General features: G+C 40.7%; 1 protein-coding gene across 1 annotated transcript; it reads left to right on the plus strand.

Annotated features, from left to right (window-relative positions):
• Positions 1-1,045: 1,045 nt before the first annotated feature.
• mia3 (MIA SH3 domain ER export factor 3) lies at positions 1,046-17,423 on the plus strand. Its single transcript, XM_010776526.1, has 21 exons — positions 1,046-1,234; positions 2,601-2,734; positions 2,834-2,920; positions 3,026-5,102; positions 5,848-6,177; positions 6,572-6,708; positions 8,913-9,044; positions 9,168-9,189; positions 9,287-9,375; positions 9,483-9,560; positions 11,237-11,436; positions 11,678-11,840; positions 11,932-11,967; positions 12,108-12,175; positions 12,744-12,829; positions 13,062-13,175; positions 14,171-14,233; positions 14,322-14,368; positions 14,483-14,551; positions 15,317-15,713; positions 16,687-17,423. Exons 1-21 carry the CDS (start codon positions 1,114-1,116, stop codon positions 16,902-16,904), a joined length of 4,668 nt encoding a protein of 1,555 aa, XP_010774828.1. The 5' UTR covers positions 1,046-1,113; the 3' UTR covers positions 16,905-17,423.
• The last annotated feature ends 2,847 nt before the right edge of the window (positions 17,424-20,270 follow it).

The following is a 20,270-nucleotide window of genomic DNA, read 5'->3' on the forward strand; positions in this document are numbered from 1 at the left end:
TGGCTGCTGTGGCCGGAAAAGGCGGAGCAAAGAGATTCTTCTTCTACGCTTCTTTTTATTACTTAGCCAATTTAAGGTCAAGTGAGGTTTATTTACTCCCAGTTTACAGGAGTAAAGCAGGTACGCAGAGATAGTTGTCAAATTGAAGGAGACGTTCTCTTTCATGCTAAATATGTGGAATATGGTAACAAAATGAAAACAAAAGTACTAAATATTTGTCATAATTAAGTAATACATTTATAAAAAGGTTTCTGTTTTTCTAAGGGGTTCCCATATTGTTTTATTATTGCCATATTTTCATTATTTCTTCGTGTCAACAAATTACATAGTTCACATGGAAAAAACAATACAACTAGTTAGATTATAGCTAAACTTCAGGGGATATGGGTTGAAATTGGGCTTCAGTGAACATTTGTACTTGTTTCATTGATATTTGTGAAAGCCTTGTTTTTAGGATGTTTTTATAAAATAATAACCTATTACCTATTGTTTGTCTTTTGTTTTGTGATGTTCTTATTATTTGCCTCTGTATTGTCAATATGCTCAATTATTCCATACTTATTTTAATTTACTTATTCATTGTGTTTCATTGTGTTAAATAAGAATGGTTGGCTACATTTTGACATAATTGACATTACATAGCATTATGTTTTTCTGTTTGCGTCAAGTCCATTTACTTCTACTATAAACTTGAAAAACATTAATAGGCGTATTTCTTTCTTCTATCCCATTTTCGGTGCATAGGGCTTAACTACATGTGCTTAAAAATGGCTCCGTGGGGGATTAAATGTCATTAGAATGGAGGTCATAATCCTCTTGAGTGAATATTTCAGATTTTTAATCTCTTTTTGTTTGTATTTTTGTTGTCCTTGTTAACGTATTTGATGATTCCAGAACTAACTGGATAAACCAAATGATGAAACTGATTTATTTAGCAGTTTCTCTCTTCATCTTTGCATTGGTTTGAGGTTTCTTCCCACTGTCACATGAAGCAGCCAGAACCCAACCTTATATCCTGTGTAAACCTATCCGTGCTACTCCCAGCCGGATCTCTGCTGACGTGTCGGCTCCTCCAGCAGCAGCGGAGTCAGCCAGGCAACACAAACTGCCAACATGGCAGCAAAACACTTTTACCGACAGGGATTTTTATTACTTTTATTTAATTTTATTTCAACTGCGGCCTTGGAGAAGAGGTTCTCCGACCTGAAAAGATGCGCCGATGAGGAGTGCAGCAGTAAGTTTGCTGGCTTGTTGTTACTACATCAAGGATGCAATCTTCCCACATCCCTGCAGCTAGCCATAAACTGCGCCTTATCTCTCGACCTGTTGCCAGTCGATATTCGCGACCTGTGTAACCTTCTGTTGTAGTTCAGATGCAGTGTGTGATGCTCATTGAAATCAGGGCAAGCTAATGTTAACATAAGTTATTAGCTTTGGAGGGGGTTATTCTCGTTATGTTGGCCGGTTGCCTGGCAGCTCCGGCCTGCCCTGCTGGGTGTTTAGAGGCTAACGTTAGCAGCTAATTAGCCACCGGCCGGCTTTGGGCAAAAGCTAATGTTTTCTATGGTTATCTTTATCTTCTCTCCTCTTATATATTGTTACTTGAACACAGAATAATGTTACTCCAGACTGCGTAGCTGAAGTAGCTCACTCTTTACAGTATATGTATTGTTAGTCAAGGTGATATCTATTCAATGTCTTTTTAACAGTGTAGTGAACATTGTCACCATTCAATCAAATGTAAAGGCACCTAAGTAAGCTACAGTAAAAGGCTAGTTTCCAATTGCTGTTATGCTTGCTAGCATGATAGAAAAATAAACAACATGTAGCTACAATAGTTAAACACATATTACAATTGCTCTACAAGCTATACATTTAAAGAAAACACGAGCGGGCAAATAGGAGATGATACAACTGCAGTGCTAGAACAACCATGTTCAAATTGATTTAGTAATAACATTGTTGGTTCTCAATAAGCCTCTTCTATCATAACACTTAAATTAACATTATGGTAGGGTCTCTCTTATTATTTAATGTTAACTGAGGTGGTCTATCAATCACATTTTGCATTGCTAACTAAATGTAGGCCAACATACAGTAAAGCCTGAGGAGACATTAAGAGAGCAGTTGTTGTTGTTGTACAAACAATATTTACCTGTAATTATCAGGGTTGAAGAGGGATGATGTAGGTAGGGGATAAGAACTGTTATATTGGCTACTAATGAGGAGAAGCTAATTTTGAGTCATAAAACAGTAAAGATAAGAGACATGTAACGAGAACGTTAGTTACTTTTCTACTCCGATGTTTTAAAACAATACCAAACCGGACTACAGACGGAATACAAATATTTTATAATTTGGTTTTAGTACTTCCAGAGGCATGTTGAGCAAAGTATTGACATGCAGTCATTTAAGAGCAAATTAATGTGTTCCAGTTAAGGAGAATATGTGCTGTTTTGTTAATCTTCTATTACATTAAAACCACACATATCATTTTGGTCTATTAGGTTGACAAAACAAGCCATACAAATGGGTCAACTAACTTTGACTTGTAATATTATAATTTGTTGTTTTAGATTGACATTACATTTCTTTTGCAGTGCTCCTGATTCGGGGAAAAGCTCTGAAAGATTTCACGGGCCCAGACTGTCGTTTCCTGACGTTCAAGAAATCAGAAACAGTCTATGTTTACTACAAACTGTCGGGTAAAAGGCCCGGTATATGGGCTGGAAGTGTACGTATACTCTGGTTTATATTTTTTTCAAATTCGATAACATAGGTTTTGCTTTTGTATTCATGATCCTCAACATGTTTTTCTTATATCTTTCAATAGGTTGGAAGTAACTTTGGTTATTTCCCAGACAACCTTATTACAGTTAACCACGTTTACACTGGGAAAGAATTTGAAGTTCCAGCAGAGGTATAAACTTTTTTGCCAAAAATAAAATAGAATTTTAAACTTTCAACATACACCTACAAACCCATGTATATTTGGTCATTTAAATTGTTTTTCTTTTCTTTTCAGGAAACAGATTTTGTCTGTTTTGACACCGGATTTGATAAGTTTAACAGTTACGATGTAGATTTTCTGTTGGCCTCTTTACCGGAGGATAATGACGGTGAAAATAAGGGAACATCTGACCAAATCGTACTAGCAGAGGACGTGCAGAAAGAAACACAGCCATCAGAACAGGAGGAAACTGAGAGTGAAAAACAAACTGAGAATCATGATGACTCTGAGGATCTTGATGTAGTCCCAGATGATGAAAGTGCCTCCTTACCGGAACCTGACGTGGCAACTGAATCACCTTCTACAAAAGAAGAAGAGTCTGAAACTGAAGCTACTCCCGATGCTCCTGAAAGCCCAGCAGAACACACAGAAGTGAAGAAAGAACATGCATTCAAGTCAGTTCTTGAAAAGGTTGTGTTTAGAAGGAGTGAAACCAAAGATAAAGCCACCAAACATGAAGAGAAATCTTTGCCCGAACAAGATATTGTTACAGAAAACGAACCAGTCACAATTTCTGAAGGAATGCAAATCCCTGAGTTAAAAACTACCTTCGGATCGACTTTCGATGCTGTTGCCTCTGATGACGAAATCACCCGGAGTGTAACCCCGTATGAAGAGGAAGAGGGTGAACTTGTTGAGAATCCTCCCGAAGATCACGTTGATGTGAAAGAAGAAATTCCATTGCTGTCTTTCTCTGAAAAAAACGTAAACACACCAGCATCGGATTCCCTCAAAAAGCAGGCAATTCCTCCAACTACACAGGAAGTTAAACCGGACGCTGCAGAGGAGAAGAACATGTGGACATCTATCGGGGATGTCGTTTTTTCAGTCGTCACCGGTGGAGAGAGGACAGCAGCAGATTTGACCTCGGAAGAGGACGATGATGATGATGAGGATGAGGTAGAAGACACTCCTCCAACACCCCTTGATGCAGCCGAAAAAGCTGTAGAAGAAGAAGAACCGCTATCTGTAGAATCACAACAAGAGCCAGAGAACATCGAGGCAGACTTGGTGGATCATGATGATGACGATGAGGGAGAAGTGATCGGACCTGAGGACGCTGCGGAGGAAACTTTAAAACCAACTGATGAGCCGATTCACCATCAAGTAGAAACAATATCCGTAGATCCGGAATCAGACGATGAAACCGCTGCCATTCCTGATGATACCCAAAACTCTGATAATGAAACATCAGAGGAACCCATTGAGCACAAAGGGGAGGAAGAGGTTGATGATGATGATGATGATGAGGGCTTTATACATGAGGCTGATGATGTCGTCGAAAATAATATGGAGGAAAAGGCAACTGTGACGGATCATAAATTACCTGAAATCGAAACACATCAAGACGCGTTCACAGAGGAGATACAATCAAATCATTCAGATATAAAAGATGGTGAAAAGACAGTAGATGACACTCGACCTCATGACGTACAGTTAATGACTGATTCAAACAGGAATGACAGTGAACCAGAATTATCTGTGGAGGAACCGGAGATTCAAGAGGAAGATCTTACAGAGGTGTTGAATGATGAGATAGAGATAGACGAGCAGAAAGCGGAGCAGAAACAAGAACTGCTTGAAGATGAAAATGCCCTTTCCTTCTCAAAATCAGATACCTCTGACGAACCCTCACCTGAAGCTGCTCTGCCCACAGTGTCAACTCCAGAGCCGGAATACAGCGACAGCGTCATGAGACTGTCTCTGCTCAGATACCATTTCTCAGAAGAGAAAATGGAGCGGTTCCAAAAGCTGCTCGGCCTCAGTCATCTCTTCAGAGTGGAGAGCATGTTCTCTGACTTGGACACGGAGATGGAGGTCAGTCGTCTCTCACACACAGGCACCACACAAGATATTGAAAGTGTCCTCGAGGGCATCCTGGAAGCCTCGGAGAACTCCATCCTGGACGAGATTGAGAAGATGCTGGATGGCCGACAAGCAAAACGCAACTATGTCGAAAATACGGACAAAAGTAGTACCGACGAGGAAACTGAAATCCTGGATGACTTCCAGGAGCTCGCATTCGCCCTACGACAGAAGTATTCGACAGTCAGTGACAGCACGCCTCTGGCTTCATCAGGTAATGATAAAGGTACGTTTATTTTTGTATTCTAAACTTCTGATTTGGGCTTTTCATACACAGGTAAAGGGAGTTGCATCAGCTTATGTCAGAATTTGACACTGTGGCATGGCACACATGCAGCGCAGAGCATTCCTTTTATGCACCGTTCAGACCAGTATCTTGTTTCGAGATATAACACCTTCGTCCTATTTAAAGGGATTGCATTTAACACCTAACATCAAAAGTGAACAATTGAGATTTTCTTTTTCAAACGGCACACAACACCAAATTCCAACTAATGAACAAAAAAAACATAAAATACATGCTCCGTCTTACAGTCTCACACTTTTCCCCCCTCTACTTCTGTCCTACAAAGTGCACTCTGCTGTGTAAGTGGACTCTGTGTGGACGATATTATGTAATTTGTATCCACAACAACCTTTGTCCTTTGTCTGTAAATGTCAAGACATGTGTCTATGTGCGGTCCCTAAATCTGCTCACCTTACAGTTCAATGATTTCTCTTCCAACTATAGAGTCACATTAACCTCCTATTAAACAAATACCCTGCTCCTTAAGAAAGCAATAGACCACACCTGTTTTTATTTGACCAATATGTTTGATTAGTTGTTGGCAAGCTATCACCTCACAAAACAAAACAAACAAAGTCTACGATCCTTTTTAACCTAATGCTTTTAAGACAGACCTGGATGTTACCCCCTTCACTAATCCCTAATTGCTCTTCTTTTCTTGTTTTTTTTCAATGTTTTGTCGTAGATGAGCACATATTAAAGGTAAAAGATGACCAACCTGTCATTGTTGAAGAAGACAGCGTTGTCAGCGTCCCTGAGGCCAAGAGTGAGGACAACCTCACAGTCACAGATCAGGAGCAAAAGCCAGCTGTGAGTGAAGACGAGCCATCGATTCTGGAAGAGGTGCACCGTGGACCGGAGCTCAGTGTGGAGGAGGATGGAGGACACTTTAACAAAAACAAAGACAATCAGCTGAGCTTCAGTGCATCAGACGAGCTGCCTAAAGTTCCTCAAGCCACTCTGGAAAACCCCTTAGACCTTGGCCTCGGTGTCGAGGTGGAGCACTCGCCCTCAGGTTGGTTATCTAAATTACATAATCTTTTCTTATTTATATTAAGTTTATTGATCTGTCTGCAAAATGTTACTTACTGTATGCTACCCAATACGCCTTCTTGCTTTCCACGATGGAGGTTTTTCTACTTGGATATAAAGATAACTTGTACTTCTTTTGGCCATGCCCTCTCCCACATTTCTTTCAAAGATCACCAATTGTTTTGCCCTGATCAGAAAAAGTAAACCTGTTCCTAAATAAGTATTCTTGAGTTTTTCTTCACCTGTATTTTGCAGAATTTTTCATAATTACATGATACTTTTTATTTATTTTTATTTCAAGAGATGACTAACTGTAATGTAGGATTATTCACTTTGTCTGCCTAAAACACAGAACTGACCACATTTTGTTTCATCAGGATCTTTGGACCCCATGGAACCAGTGCCTGAAATTCCCAAAGAAGATGAAGGAGTGGGATTATTCTCCACTGGGATTGTTTACATGGGCTGCATCCTTTCTATAACGAAGAATAAAATTGCAGAGTGGGCTATTGAGGTAAGACTATATACTGTTAGCAATTGCACACATATAATAAAAGAGAAATATATGCAATGTTAGATAATGGAATGAGAGAAATAGAAGTATACATACATGAAAACAGTGTATTAAACATTAGTATTTATAGCAGTCCATATCCATATGTATGAATACAAAAAACTAAAATGTTAGGATTTGGTCTAATAATATATATTTTTAACAAAAGTATAAAATAATATATATATTACTGGCCTATGATACGCCCCAACTGGTATCAATACCCCAAAATCGTACTTAAGTACAGTACTTGATTAAATATCGTCAATACATCACACCATCCATTACTGACCTATTGCTCCTAAATCATTTTAACTGGCATCCTCCAGCACTTTCACATCATGCGTGCTGATCAAGTAAAAGCTCAAATTTCCGATTCTCCCTGAACGTCGCAGGGCCCTCCCCTGTCTTCTTGTTGACTGTCGCGGTGTAGGCTGAAGTTCAACACAGCCGGTGTTCAGCTGGCTACTATTACAACTGACCAGCCTTATTTTGGCACAAAAAGGCAGCCACAAGTTGTACTCTGTGCCTGCATTAATTTCGGTTCTTAATCTCTTGTTTTTTGTTTTTGTTTTAAATGTAATGCGTGTTTTAAAGCTCCAGCTCAGCTAACGTCTCCTGCTTGTCCTGCTTGTTTTTGATTAGTGAATGGAATACGACGACTCATCTGTTATAACCTTTAGCCAACCGTTGTTGCCAAGTAACCTTCTCAAATATCCATCTAACATTGTGGGTTTTTGTTTCACGTTTATTGAATTCATCCTCACGCAAAGGGGGTTTACCGTTAACGACTAACGTCAGTTTAACTGCACGGTTTACTTAGCTTACGTGCTAGCAAGCTAATATCTGTCAAACTAGCACAACGTTCCTGGTGCTAGTTTCGTTTTTGTTTTTTTTTAAAACTAGCATGGAGAGTGATCCATTAACCCGACCTGTAATCGCACCGGAGCATGTTTACATGATGTTTCTTAAGGAGCTTCAACATGTAAGTGAAAGACTGAAGCACTGTGTATGTTTTATTATGCTACCATGGCCTGCTGACGTGTTAATGTGCATATGGCTGATTCTCATCGACTTGCACGCTAACTACTCCTAAGTGTACTGACCAAAAATGTTACTCACCGTAGGATTCTCCTCTTAGATGTTGACGGAAGATCTTTAACTCCCACATTTTTAGTTTTTATTGTTTTTTCTGGAGATTAGATTTTGAATTAATCTTAATATGGTTGCAGTCCTGTCTCTGTGCATTGCTATTAGAAAGTCGACTTCTGAAATGAAGCTGGTTGAAAAGAGCATGTTTTTCTTTCCAGGCAGTGTAGTTTAATTTATTGTTAATCCCTTTGTTTCATTGAAGCCATAGTGTGTGCGTTTGTTCCTCTCTGAGCTGCCACATGCTCAGTTCAAAGGTTTCTTTGCTGTTAATCCAATATTCAGGGTCATGAGTGGACAGTAATGAAAACCCAAATCATGGTCCATTTTGGCTACTGATACAATTCATAAATACGTCAGTCTGTTGGCATTAAACAACCATTGTATGTTGACTTATTCTATACAACACCAGGCTTGTAGTAGTAAATAGTTTGTGTCCGAATAAAGCACTGCATTGCTGCCTTTTTATAGTGCAAAACACAATAATCCCTCAATTTGTGTCAAAAAACATGTTTTCTACAGGATTAAACATGCGTGTGGTTGTGTAAGCGGCAGGATACTTCTGCAGAGAGCAGATTAGTTTTGCAACCGTATGCCTGTTGCTGCTCTTGGGTTGTGTGCTTTTAAAACATTTCTGTTTGTTGCATTAGGCTTGGTTTGATTAGTATTGTATGGTAATGCTCTGATATCTTGATTAGCTTTCCTCTTTGTTGCGTGATAAGATCATCATTAATTAATTTTGTTGTAATGAATCTCAATATCTCAGTCTAGGGGTACGTGTACATATTGTAAGTTACTTTAAGCCTTACCTGATGTAGATTTGAAGTGTCTTGCTGTGCTTTGACAAATATTGCCTTCTGTCTCTATTTTTAGCTTGTCATAACACTGTTCACATCCAAACACAGCAAGAGGGGTACACCGATACATCCCCCTCACGTTTTAAGCCATAGATCTGCTATCTATCCAGTTGCATTTCATTATTCCTGACCATGTCCCATGTGTTTGTGTGTCTTCAGGTGATTTCATTACTGCCAGAAGAGTGGAAGCCAGGGGAAACCTTTTTCGGTTGTCCTTGGCAAGCTGTCATCATCACTGCTTTGGTTGGAGTAGTGACCTTAATCTTCTTCTTCTGGAGGACTGTGTTGGCAGTAAGTGTTGGAACATTACCGCTGCTCGAATTAAAGATGTTGTATTTGTATAAGCTTGATTTTCAAACTGTGTTGGTTAGACTTCCAATTTATCTTTTCTTTTTGCTTTGCGAAACATTTTAGGTGAAGAAGAGAGAATACCTTGGTAAGTTTTAACTTTTTCTAACATCACATCACATAAAAAGGCAGAAGTGTCAAATCTAGCAGTTTGTTTAGTTTTTGTTTCACTTTTGTTGACACAGTGGATGAAAAGAAGCTGACAGAGCAAATGTTGGCGTTCAAAAAGGAGAAGAATGAGGCCATCGCCCATATGGCTGATCTTCAGAAACAGGTGAGCTACAAGAAAACGTGATCAAATATTTATGAGCTACATTTAAAAATATATACGTCTTCTCATTTATTTCTGAACTTTCTAAATTGTTTTTTTTTTTTTTGAAGACTGAACACCTGAAAGAAAGTCAAAAACAGTCGAAGGAAACCGTTAGTTCTACAATGAAAAAGATGCAAAACCTACAGGTAAGCGCAAAAGATACTTTTGGTGTTTGTATATTAGCATTCTGTGTTTAGCTTTAAGTAAGCGTCCTAAAACACGGTTCCTTCGACAAAAAGCAATGCAATTTCTCTATAGGATTTTGGAAAATAGCTGGAAATAAGGTCTGTGGTTGAGACACATTTAAGAGACGGGTCACGTTTTGTTCAGCCGGATAATCTCCACATGTCTACCCTATTTTTATAATTTTCGAATCGTAAATCTAGTCGCCAGAAGCAAAATGCTAACGTTATGCTGTAAACGAACTACGGCAGGGTCGCTGCTTCAACGTCACGCCAACTTAAGATCCATATTCAAAACTACAGATTCAAAATGGTACAAGTTGAAGCGTTTGTTTTAACAGTTTGCAGGAGGCAGGTACTTGCTTTCAAGCAGCACACGGGGTAAAACAAACTTAGCGAGAGTGTTTACGTGTTCGGTGTAATGAGGTACAACGGCCTCGACAACTTCTGTTCAATCGGGAGAGACGGTTTTGATGAAAGAATACATATTTATTGCCAGGAATACACAAATGAATGTAATGGAGTTTTGGCGATTAGGCCCCGTTGTGCAGGATTATCATTCGGGAGGGGAGAACCGATCCAATGAAACCCCCCCGGGGTTTAATTGGAGGTGGTGAATGGATGGTTCGGTTCGGTCTGAAGGGGAGCGGCTTAGCTTGACCCTGGATTCAGAGGGACAGGAGGTGAAAAGGGGTGGAGGAGGGTTGCATCGAAATGACAGCTGTCAGAGGGGAGAGCAGATTTAAAAGGATTAGCGGAGCGATATGATAGGCTTGTGAGAATAGAGCGAAGTGATTGGTTGAGCTGGGGAGTGACGCCCCCGATCACTTATTGAGAGGAGAGAGAGTAGTAACATAGAAATAGTAAATGAATGAGTAAAGAAGGTCTTCCTGGTTGAACTTGCGCTGAGCTTCATTAGTCTTCATTAGTCCTATTCAGCCACTTGTTAACAACCATCGTTTCTCAGACACGTAAACTCTTCAAAAATCACCAGTGGGGTCACTGCTGATGTATTTAATGTCGTAGAACAAAACGTGATCCGTCTCTTCAATGNGATAAATCAATTTAACGAAAATGAAGGCTCTTAAGTAAGTAAGTATTAAACGGCTTTTTCCAAGGTATTCCATTTTGTAGCTTGTTTTCAATAAGTATATGAATTGTCCAAAGAGGTTGTATTCTACAGTGTGCCTGAATGTAATCATGGCGTAGGTGTGTAGTGTGATTCTGTGTAGTTTATTTATGGCATCCCGTTGGATTTGACGTCATCTGAACAGGACATCTCACGCTCACTGCTTGATAGCGCGCGGAGGTCCGTTTACGCCGGTTGTTAAACAACATCGTTATGGGGAAATGCAAGTCTGCGTCCAAATGGTTGGAAGATAAGGAGGAAGGAAAATCAATATTGTATATAGTAAATGTGAGGTAAAGTGTGTCGTCAAGGTAACGGGTTAAAACTCAAAGTGGCGATGAGGTCTTAAAATGTATGGAAAGGGTCTTAACAGGTTTTACATTTGACTTCAAGATTCCTGCATTTACCCTGCACCTGGAAACACGGACAAATACATACAGATTGTAGCCAGATGTCTCCTTTGTTAGCTTCTTACATTATTTGGTGGCATTTCCAACACTGGTTTGGGTAATGGAACAACTCTAACTTCTACGTGTCTCTCTCTCTTCACACACGTTTGTGTTTTCCAACAGAACAACACCAGGAACTGGATCATTCAATTGCAACCCTCAAAAGCGATAAGAGCCATGTAGAAAACCAGTTCAAGATCCTCCAGCAGAAAAACGAAATCATGGTTGAGATGTATCAGCAGAAGGAAAACGCTTTGCAGCAGTAAGTGAAACAACCCATCTTCACTTTGTGATTAGCTACCGTGACACAGTGTAGACATTCTGCTATACACTGTTTCAGCATCACTGTTTCAGCATCACTGTTTCAGCCTAACTGTTTCAGCCTAACTGTTTCAGCCTAACTGTTTCAGCCTAACTGTTTCAGCATCACTGTTTCCTGAATAATAGCAAGAACCTTTGAAATGGAGAGCATTTGGAGAATCTTTGTTTCTGTGGATTCACAGGAGACTAACGAAGGAAGAGTTGGAGCGACGCAGCAAAGAGAGTCAGCTGACCGAGGTGGGGGGGAAAGCTGTGGAGGCAGAGGAGCAGGTGAAAATCTTACGGCACCGCATCAATGAGATGGAGGAGCAGATGAAGAAGACGGAGGAGGTCTATAAAGAGCAGGTAGGTGTTCCTTTTTAAATGAGCAAGGACGGAGAAGCAGCTTCCTGATCGCTGACTAAAAGTTATTTTTCTTCTTATCTTTATTTTCTAGGTTAAAGAACAGGAAAACAAAACTCACTCAAACTGGGTAGGTTGCACAAAGTGGCACAACTTATACCCGAATGCTAATATGCTATAAATGGATATTTTCAGCCTGTTTAAGATTGATTATTATTAATGGAAGCATTCAGATTCTCGTTGCCCACTAATCCTTGAATATCTTTGCAGGTAAATGCTCGTAATGCAGAGCGAGCTCTCAATCAAGAGAAGCTCGAATCATCAAAGCTCCGGGAAAAGTGAGTGTTGGCACTCCAAAGTATTTTTTTAAAGGTTATACTAAATACAATTTAGAACACAGTCGCTCATTTCTCCCGTGTTATTATCCAAAGTTAATGTAAACTTGAATAATGTACTTCATTTGAATGTAATAATTATGTTGGTTGTTGTTTGTGGAAGCGCATCATGCATTGAAAAATTAATCTGAACTTTTCGATCCGTTACGATTCTAAACTGAAGCAATATAAAAATGAACCCTGAGTTTTAAACATCACTTTAAATGGAAGATCCCCATAGGCCCACTCGATCGGATCAGCGATCGGCGATGGCCCCAAAAACCCTGATCGGAGCATCCCTAATTATGACATATCAGTAGAAAGTAAAAATATATTTAAAACAATTGATCCATTGGTTCCTCTCCTCAAATTACATCATTTACTTTTTCTCTCTTGTCTTCTCATTTCATTATTAATGAAGTATTGTTAATAGTGTTGAGAATTGTATTGACTGTTGTTGGGCAGATGAGCAACTTGATGTACCATTGACCTTATTTGCATCTCACCGCCTCCTCTCTGTGTTCTCTAACAGACTGGGAGTTCTCACCTCTCAGCTGAACGACCGCCGCGCTCCTCTCTTCAGACCAAACTCTGGACAGCATGCCGGCCCTCGCCAAGGTAACCGGGACACACGGCTTCTCCTGCGGTTTCCTCTCCATCAGGTCCCTTCTCATCCTTCAGAGCTCTGAGAACAGGAGGCTGCTTTCTAATCATATCCTGCATGTTAATGAGGAAGAGGTGTTGTTGTTTGAATGTGCCTCACACAGCCTGAAATGAGGAAACGCGTAAATGTAATATATTGTCAGCTGTTTCTTTTTCTATCAGTAAACAGATGGTTTGATCATAACAGGTGATTCTTACGGGCCCTCTCCTGTGAGTGGGGGTGCACCCTCCCCTCCTATAATGATAGAGGGTCCCAGGCGCCCTCCTTCTGCCCCAGTGGGGCGAAGAGTTGACCCGTATGGTGAGTCCCAGTGGATTACTTCACCCTCTTTATCCTCGCCTCGGTTGGACTTCATCCCTCCACCACCACCTTTGTCTCCTTGAGTCTTCCTCCTTTTGCACACCTGACTTCATCTCCTCTTCAGAACTTGCACCTTCTTGATTTCTCCCTTTTTATTTCCTTCATGTCAGTGTGTTACTTCCTGGTTCCTCTTTCTTCAACCCACTACTTCCTGCTTCCTGTTTCTTTAAGTTGAATCATTTCTTTTGGTGTTGCTGTTCAAATGGTCTTCACCTTTTTGATCTTTAAAGCCCTTTAAAACTCCATTTCTCATCGTAAGAAAACTACAAATAAACAAAGTGATTCTGTGTTCTTCTACATTTTAACTCGGAGTGTTAATGGAGCTCGAGTAGAGAATTACAGATAATTCATTTTCATGTAATCGTTTATTTGAACAGGGACAGTGCACATTGATGAACACTTGAAACAAATAATGCTTCAAATGTAAATATGCCAGATTTGAGCTTTGAGCTCATTTCCATCCGTAGTCCCTCACATACAACATTTAAGAACATGACATTTATAAACATAGCAAAAATAAATACATGATATGCAGAAAGGGCAAGAGCAGCATATACAAGTATTTACCACATGGCAGTACAATGTAGCCGCTACGACACATTAAGTGCGAGAGGAGATACCCCTGTGTTAAAGTGCATTTAGCGGTGATTACACGTCTGTTTGTTTCTCAGCCATTCTTTGAGTTGACCTTTAAAGCTATTGAGAGTGGGACAATCCCGTATCTCAGTTCAATTAGAAACCAAGTTTTTTGGGGCTTTAAATTCATCAAGAATGCTTTGTTCCTCTGTCTATTGTCCTCGTGAGGTAGAGATGACCAGTCTTTGCTCTGGTTATATTGAGTTCCCTGCTCGTTTGTCCCCGTGTCCTCCCTGGACATGAGCTACAGGGACAGTCTTGAGGGATTTAGTTCATCGTGTGTTTTGTTTTCCCCTCAGGTCCACGACCTCCCTCAGACCCACACGGCCACTACGCTGAGAACAAACACATCCCGGGGATGGGTAAGTCGTCTCCAGTCTCTCTATTTCCAATATTTCACCATCATCTCCGAACCTTCTGACTCACCCTGTGCTGTTTCTCCTCTTTCAGACATGATGGGCCCCCGCAGCTCATCACCCACCAACATGGATGTGTCGGTACGTTTTTTTTATTCCTAATAAAATCTGATCATATTTACGTGTTGCCTTCCCTCACTGCCTCTGAAGGGCTGAAGCTCCTACCCACATGTGTGTGTCCTTGCTCTGAAACAGACACAGGCAGTAGATCCTCAGATTAAAGCAGAGGCGGAGGCTGCGGCCTCCACAGAGAGCCCAGAGCCAGTGAGTATAGAGGCTCCGCCCCCGAAAACTGCATCTGGGGAGATTTGAGGCGTTGTGCTTCACTGGGGCTTAACTGTCTGGGCTGAGTGTGGTTTCCTCTGTCCTCACAGCACGGAGAGGAACTAAGAATGTTCTCATCGAGTCTAATATTTGGGTTGTTGAAAGTTGTGTGTCAGAGGTCGGGTTTTTGTGAAGGCGGTTTGATTTGTAATCCAAATAATCATGGTGTGAGGTTACTACTGCTGTGCCGAATATCTTTTTCATTAACATATGAAGCTTCTATTGAGGTTTTCGGATGAAGAATGTCTTTCCTCCTAAAAATACTAAAAAATATGTTTTTATTAAATCGTCATTCTTCATTGAATATAGCTTGTTAGTTTGGTCAGAATATTTCATTAGCTAATAACATGTTTTAGAAATGATTTAACCTAAGCAGCAACCACTGGAATCTATTTCTACAAATATCGTTATGCTAATGAGATATTAGTTTAGCCAAATCTTGTTTTAACAGAATGAATAGACATGCAGAGAAACAGCGCAGCACGAATGTTGACTCTGAATCCGAGTATCAGTGTTTTTAATTGAAGCTTCAAATGATTCGGTGCAGCCCTAGAGGTTAGGGTCATGTGATTAGATCCGTGGTGTGTGGTTTGTGGATCTCTTTACTGCATGACTAAAATCCTAATCCACATACTCTCCCTTGCGAGCACCACCAACGTCTCACTGCCTGCATTTTAACTCACTCTCTATCTTCGTCTTCTTCAGGGACCTGGATCCTTCCTTGCGTCTCCGATCAGAGACTCTCCAGGGCCCCTGGTCCCAGGTGGCCCCCCCGGCCCCCATGACCCGCTCCTCCCTCCAGGACCCCACGGCCGCCTGCCTCCTCCCGGCCCATACAGAGGCCCCCGGCCAGGCCCCTACCACCTCCCTCCAGGCCCTCACGGCCCCCTTCCTCCCAATGTCCCGCCTCACCTTCACGGGCCTCCACTCCCAGCCAATGGGCACCCAGGTATACCGATGGGAGGAGAGTATGGACCTCGACCCGCCAACGGACATGCGTTCCCCCCGCGGCCGGGCCCCGGACACATGATGGATCCTCGGGGCCCCCTACCGCCACACTTCCGTCCCCTTCCACCTCATCACTACGGACCGATGCCCCCTGGTACGTATTATCTGTTTATGGTTTGACTGGAGTGCTGGGAGTTGAGAGTTTCTGTTTGTATGTAGATGGACTTGACCCCATTACCGATGAATCTGATTATTTTCTAGATAAATCAAATGGTAAAATGTCATTTTTTAATCAAGTAGTAAAAAACGTAATTGCAGTTCAGAGCAATGCCTTTACATTTAGATTTTTCTCAGTTAAAACCCCTCACCATATTCAGTTTAATGTTGTATAATATGGAGAAAAGGGTGATCTCTACATGGCTGAAAACAGCATTCATTTTTGCATGAAAAACTTCTTATACATAAATCAATCATCAAAATAGTAATTTTTTCCTGTATACTGAGTGATTTCTCAGATGACTAGTTGTTGCAGCTCTGCCCATTATGTACTGAACTTTTTAGTTTTTTCAGAACATTGATAGTACGCCACAAGAGTGCAGCACACACTGACAGGATGTGCTGGTTTTAAACTGTAATAAAGTCATTAATAACTCAATTTCCAAAATAATATGTTGTAGGCCAGTGCTTCTCAAAGTGTGGTTCACGGACCACTGGTGGTCCGTGAGTATATTGGTAACATTTCACATTTGAAATAAATGAATACATTTAAGTTTTCCGCACTCGCGGGAATATCTCCGCAATTGAGCGAGGTTAAGTTTCACTTTCCATTGCATGATATAGCCCAGCGCAACACCTACGTCACACATGTTGCCACTTCTTTGTACCATTTTCAGGCGATTTGTAATCTGTTCTAGAAAAGCGATGTGTTTTTTGATATTTGTGGAGTTAGGTGGTCCGCGAGTGTTTTTTTATTGGTTAAGTGGTCCTTGGTATGAAAAAGTTTGAGAAACACTGTTGTAGGCTACATCGAAAAGACAACTTGGAAATCAGGTAGTGTCTTTAACAGATCACACTCATGATGTTGTGTCCCTCCTGATGACATCATCTTTTCTCATGTTTCTGTGCAGGTGTCCGTGGACCAATGGGACCTCGTCCGCCCTTCCCTCCAGACATGCGCTACCCAGGACCTCGGGACCACCCCGGCCCCCCCATGAACCTGCCCCCNNCCCACCCTGCACACGGTGATGGGTACGGCCCCCCCCACCCCGACGCCCTCCATAACTCGCACAGCGGCCCCCGACAGGCGGCCCCTCAGGACTCCAGACAGCCCACGGTCAAGCCTTAAACACGCCAGCAGCCACGGCAGAGGACTTTACCCAGAATGCATCACTTTAACAACAAGATCCAGTCTGAACTAAGGTCATGGTATTTTTCATATTTCAGTTATAAAATAAAAGCTGCAATTTTGTTTATTAAAAAAGAAAGAATATGGTCCCTAAATGAAAGCATCAATAATTATGTGTCTGAAGTCAATGATTTTAAAAAGGGTTGCCACTTTTCTAAACTGCTTTTTGTGCAATAATAATTAATTATATGCCAGATTATTTTCATTTTTGTTCTTTAAAAAAAAAATATATAACGATAATTTTTAAGGGTCAATTTTTTTAAATGTCATTTCCTGTGGAAATTATTTTAAGAATGGAGAAAAAGGAAGGTGTTAAGCTTCTAGCATTTCAGGAACAACCATAATTTCCCCAAGCTGTTGCTTCAGAGCCGACTGTAAAGGAAATGTGAAATTTGATGGCCAGATGTAACTTATTTTACTATGTTGGTAGACATTTTAATAATAAAGAATGCAAAAGCTGTCAGTGTTATTTTACTAACGGTTAATAGTTCCCTCACAGATGATGTATTTTACACAAGCTTTATATATATTCTCAACATGTGTCTTCATGCTCTATTTGGAATAAAATAAGGCATGCATCTGTGTGGAAGCAGCTGAGACAGAAGCATTATCTTTAGTTCATGTTCATTTCAATCAGGTTACGTGTTGACATCCAAACGCTGCCTTTCTGACATATTTGAATTTTTTACTAAAGTTTTTTGGAGAGCATGAAAACAGAATTCATAGCCCTTTGTTAAAATGATAAAGTAAGAGTCCTTTAATAGATGGGAAAATTCTGGAGATTTAATTTAATTGCTTTTTGAGAGTAAAGTCAAACTTTAAAGGTAGGGTAGATAAGGAGAAACCAGCTCGAGTCAGCTAGAATTTGAAAATACACAACCGGAACAAATCTGCCCCTTCCTTCAGACTTCCTTACAGAGCCCCTCCTCCAACACACACGGACGCGCACATGACCAATGAGGGCACGAGATAAGTTTGTGTGTGAAGAAGACGCCTTCATCACAGTTGGCATAGGCATAGGGGCATGGTAAAAGGCACACTGAGGGAAACACATTAATAACTTTACTGGACATTGATAAAATAAAACCCAAGTCATTGTTTGTTCAAGTCAGCTTTATTTGAAATCATACATAACAATGCTGTACCAAAGTAACCTGCTTACCCTCTCGTTCAAGGTTGTGAAGTCCAAACAGAGCAACAGAAGCTCAATCAGTGGAAACACCTGTGCTCGATTGGAGCATACCATGTAGTGCATGGGCACGGGTGACCATTTTGTTCCAAGTGTAAAAGTGTTATTGTTTAAGGCTTTTGTGGTCAGAAATGTAGAATATGTTGACCTATTTGATTTGTTGTTTGTCCTATGGGGAGGGGCTTAACATATATAAACCTCTGGCCACAAGTGTTTTGGAGTTAGTCTGACTGTGGCTGTAGAGCAGAGAGGTACCAGTTATATTTATTCGACCTGTACATATATTGAGGTTTGTTTTTCTGTCTATTCTGGACTGTAGATCCTTGTTACTTTGTGTTCTTTCAGCATTGTGGCTGTTAATAAAAGCACTTATGGATACATTTTTTGTGACTCTAGCCATCTTATTTAATTCCTAGTTTTTTTTCATCGGCCCTTTTTGTAACAATGTGTAATCGTTTCTACAACATAGTAAGCATTTCTTCTTATCCAAGATGACCCTGTCTGCTTTCATACTGTTTGTTTGTTCATTCACAAAAACGATAAACAATAAAAACAAAAGTTTCACAATTGTTTCCTATATTGTGAATAGAATAAGTACATTTAAAGGTTGCAAACAATAAATATTCCAGAGCAGACACTGATGACTGTTTCTGCAGATCCCATTCATCTTAGCCTCACTGTTTTTGCTGTGTTTGTTGCCTGAAGGTTCGCTGAAGTCCCTCCTGCCAGGTGAAAGAAACAGAATCCCTCTGTCCTCCACACAGAGACAGCTTTATTATTAACCAGGGAGCTGTTTGAGGATAAGCCGGCTGGATGCACATCATGACTTTGTATGCTGGCTAAGACCTCCCTGACACCCTGAGAAATAAAACATGATGCCTGTATCCTTAAAGTACCATCTCTACATGCAACCAGCACCAAATCCCAATGACACCTCTGGTTTAATATGTAAGGCACACAGTGTAATACATCTATGATGCTATAGTGGTAAAAAGAGATTTATGACACACAACAAGCTATTAAGGAGCTGTATGTGGTGGGGTAATCAGGGGGGGAAATGGGGTGGAAATTCTCTTCTTCATGCCCCATTGATTCATCCTTCAGTGAAAGAAACCTCCCCATTATGCACACCTCATCTAAAAGGGCCCTAGGATGATCGTTGAGGGCCCACAGTACACTGATCCCAGGTCTGTTGAGAGGTCATAGGAGGTCCTCCCTGCAGCATCTGGACTCTCAGGAGGCGGCCATAACAGCCTGATCCATGGAGTGTTGATAATATCGCTGCATGAGCAAGTGAGAGGTGAAACATGCATCATGTCACTGTGGGCAGAGGGAGGGAGAGCTGCTTCACAACACAAAGCACAGTGAATATGAACATATCTCTTACGAGATGCCTTTAATGCAAGTCTTTTTTTAAAGATAATAATAATAAAAGATTACATTAGTATAGCGCCTTTCAAGGGACCCAAGGCCGCTTTACATGGTGAACAAACAAACAAACAAACAAATAAGAGGGGGAAATAATAAAGTAAAAGTTAAATAAATAGCATGATGTGTGTTGTTTTCTTTCTGGATTACACAAAATGACAATAATACAGGAGAGTGTGTAGGTTGTTCATCAATGAGTATACGCTTTGTGCTAGTAACCCTAACCCTAATCCATTTATAAACAATATAGACCCTCCAGAAAAACGCGATTCTGCGATCGCAGAATTTACCGCATAATCAGCTAAATGGCGCAGATTTTTAAAAGGCCGCATATTTATCAAAGGGCCGCATAATCAACGCATTTTTCCACACAAAGTTGAGAAAAAAAAAAAGTTAACTCGTCTTGACGTGACGTCATCAGCTCGCGCATCACAGAATGTAAACAACACTGTATAGAGTGAACGTGTGGAGCTCACACGATAGAGAAAACACCAAGATGAAAAAATCGAATCCATCTCATTTACCGACGAACATTTCTACTAAAGACCGGGCAAAAAGTGGGGGAAACTATTCTGCACCCCGTGCAACTGTGTGTTGGAGCATCAGAGAAAATCGACGGTGACGACCCACTTTGATTCATTCAAACATTCGAAAATGCTTTCTGCTGCTGCGGACAAGAAAGCCAAACA

The sequence above is a fragment of the Notothenia coriiceps genome, unplaced genomic scaffold (assembly GCF_000735185.1).
Source record: "Notothenia coriiceps isolate Sejong01 unplaced genomic scaffold, NC01 NC01_scaffold00017070, whole genome shotgun sequence".
Taxonomy (NCBI): domain Eukaryota; kingdom Metazoa; phylum Chordata; class Actinopteri; order Perciformes; family Nototheniidae; genus Notothenia; species Notothenia coriiceps.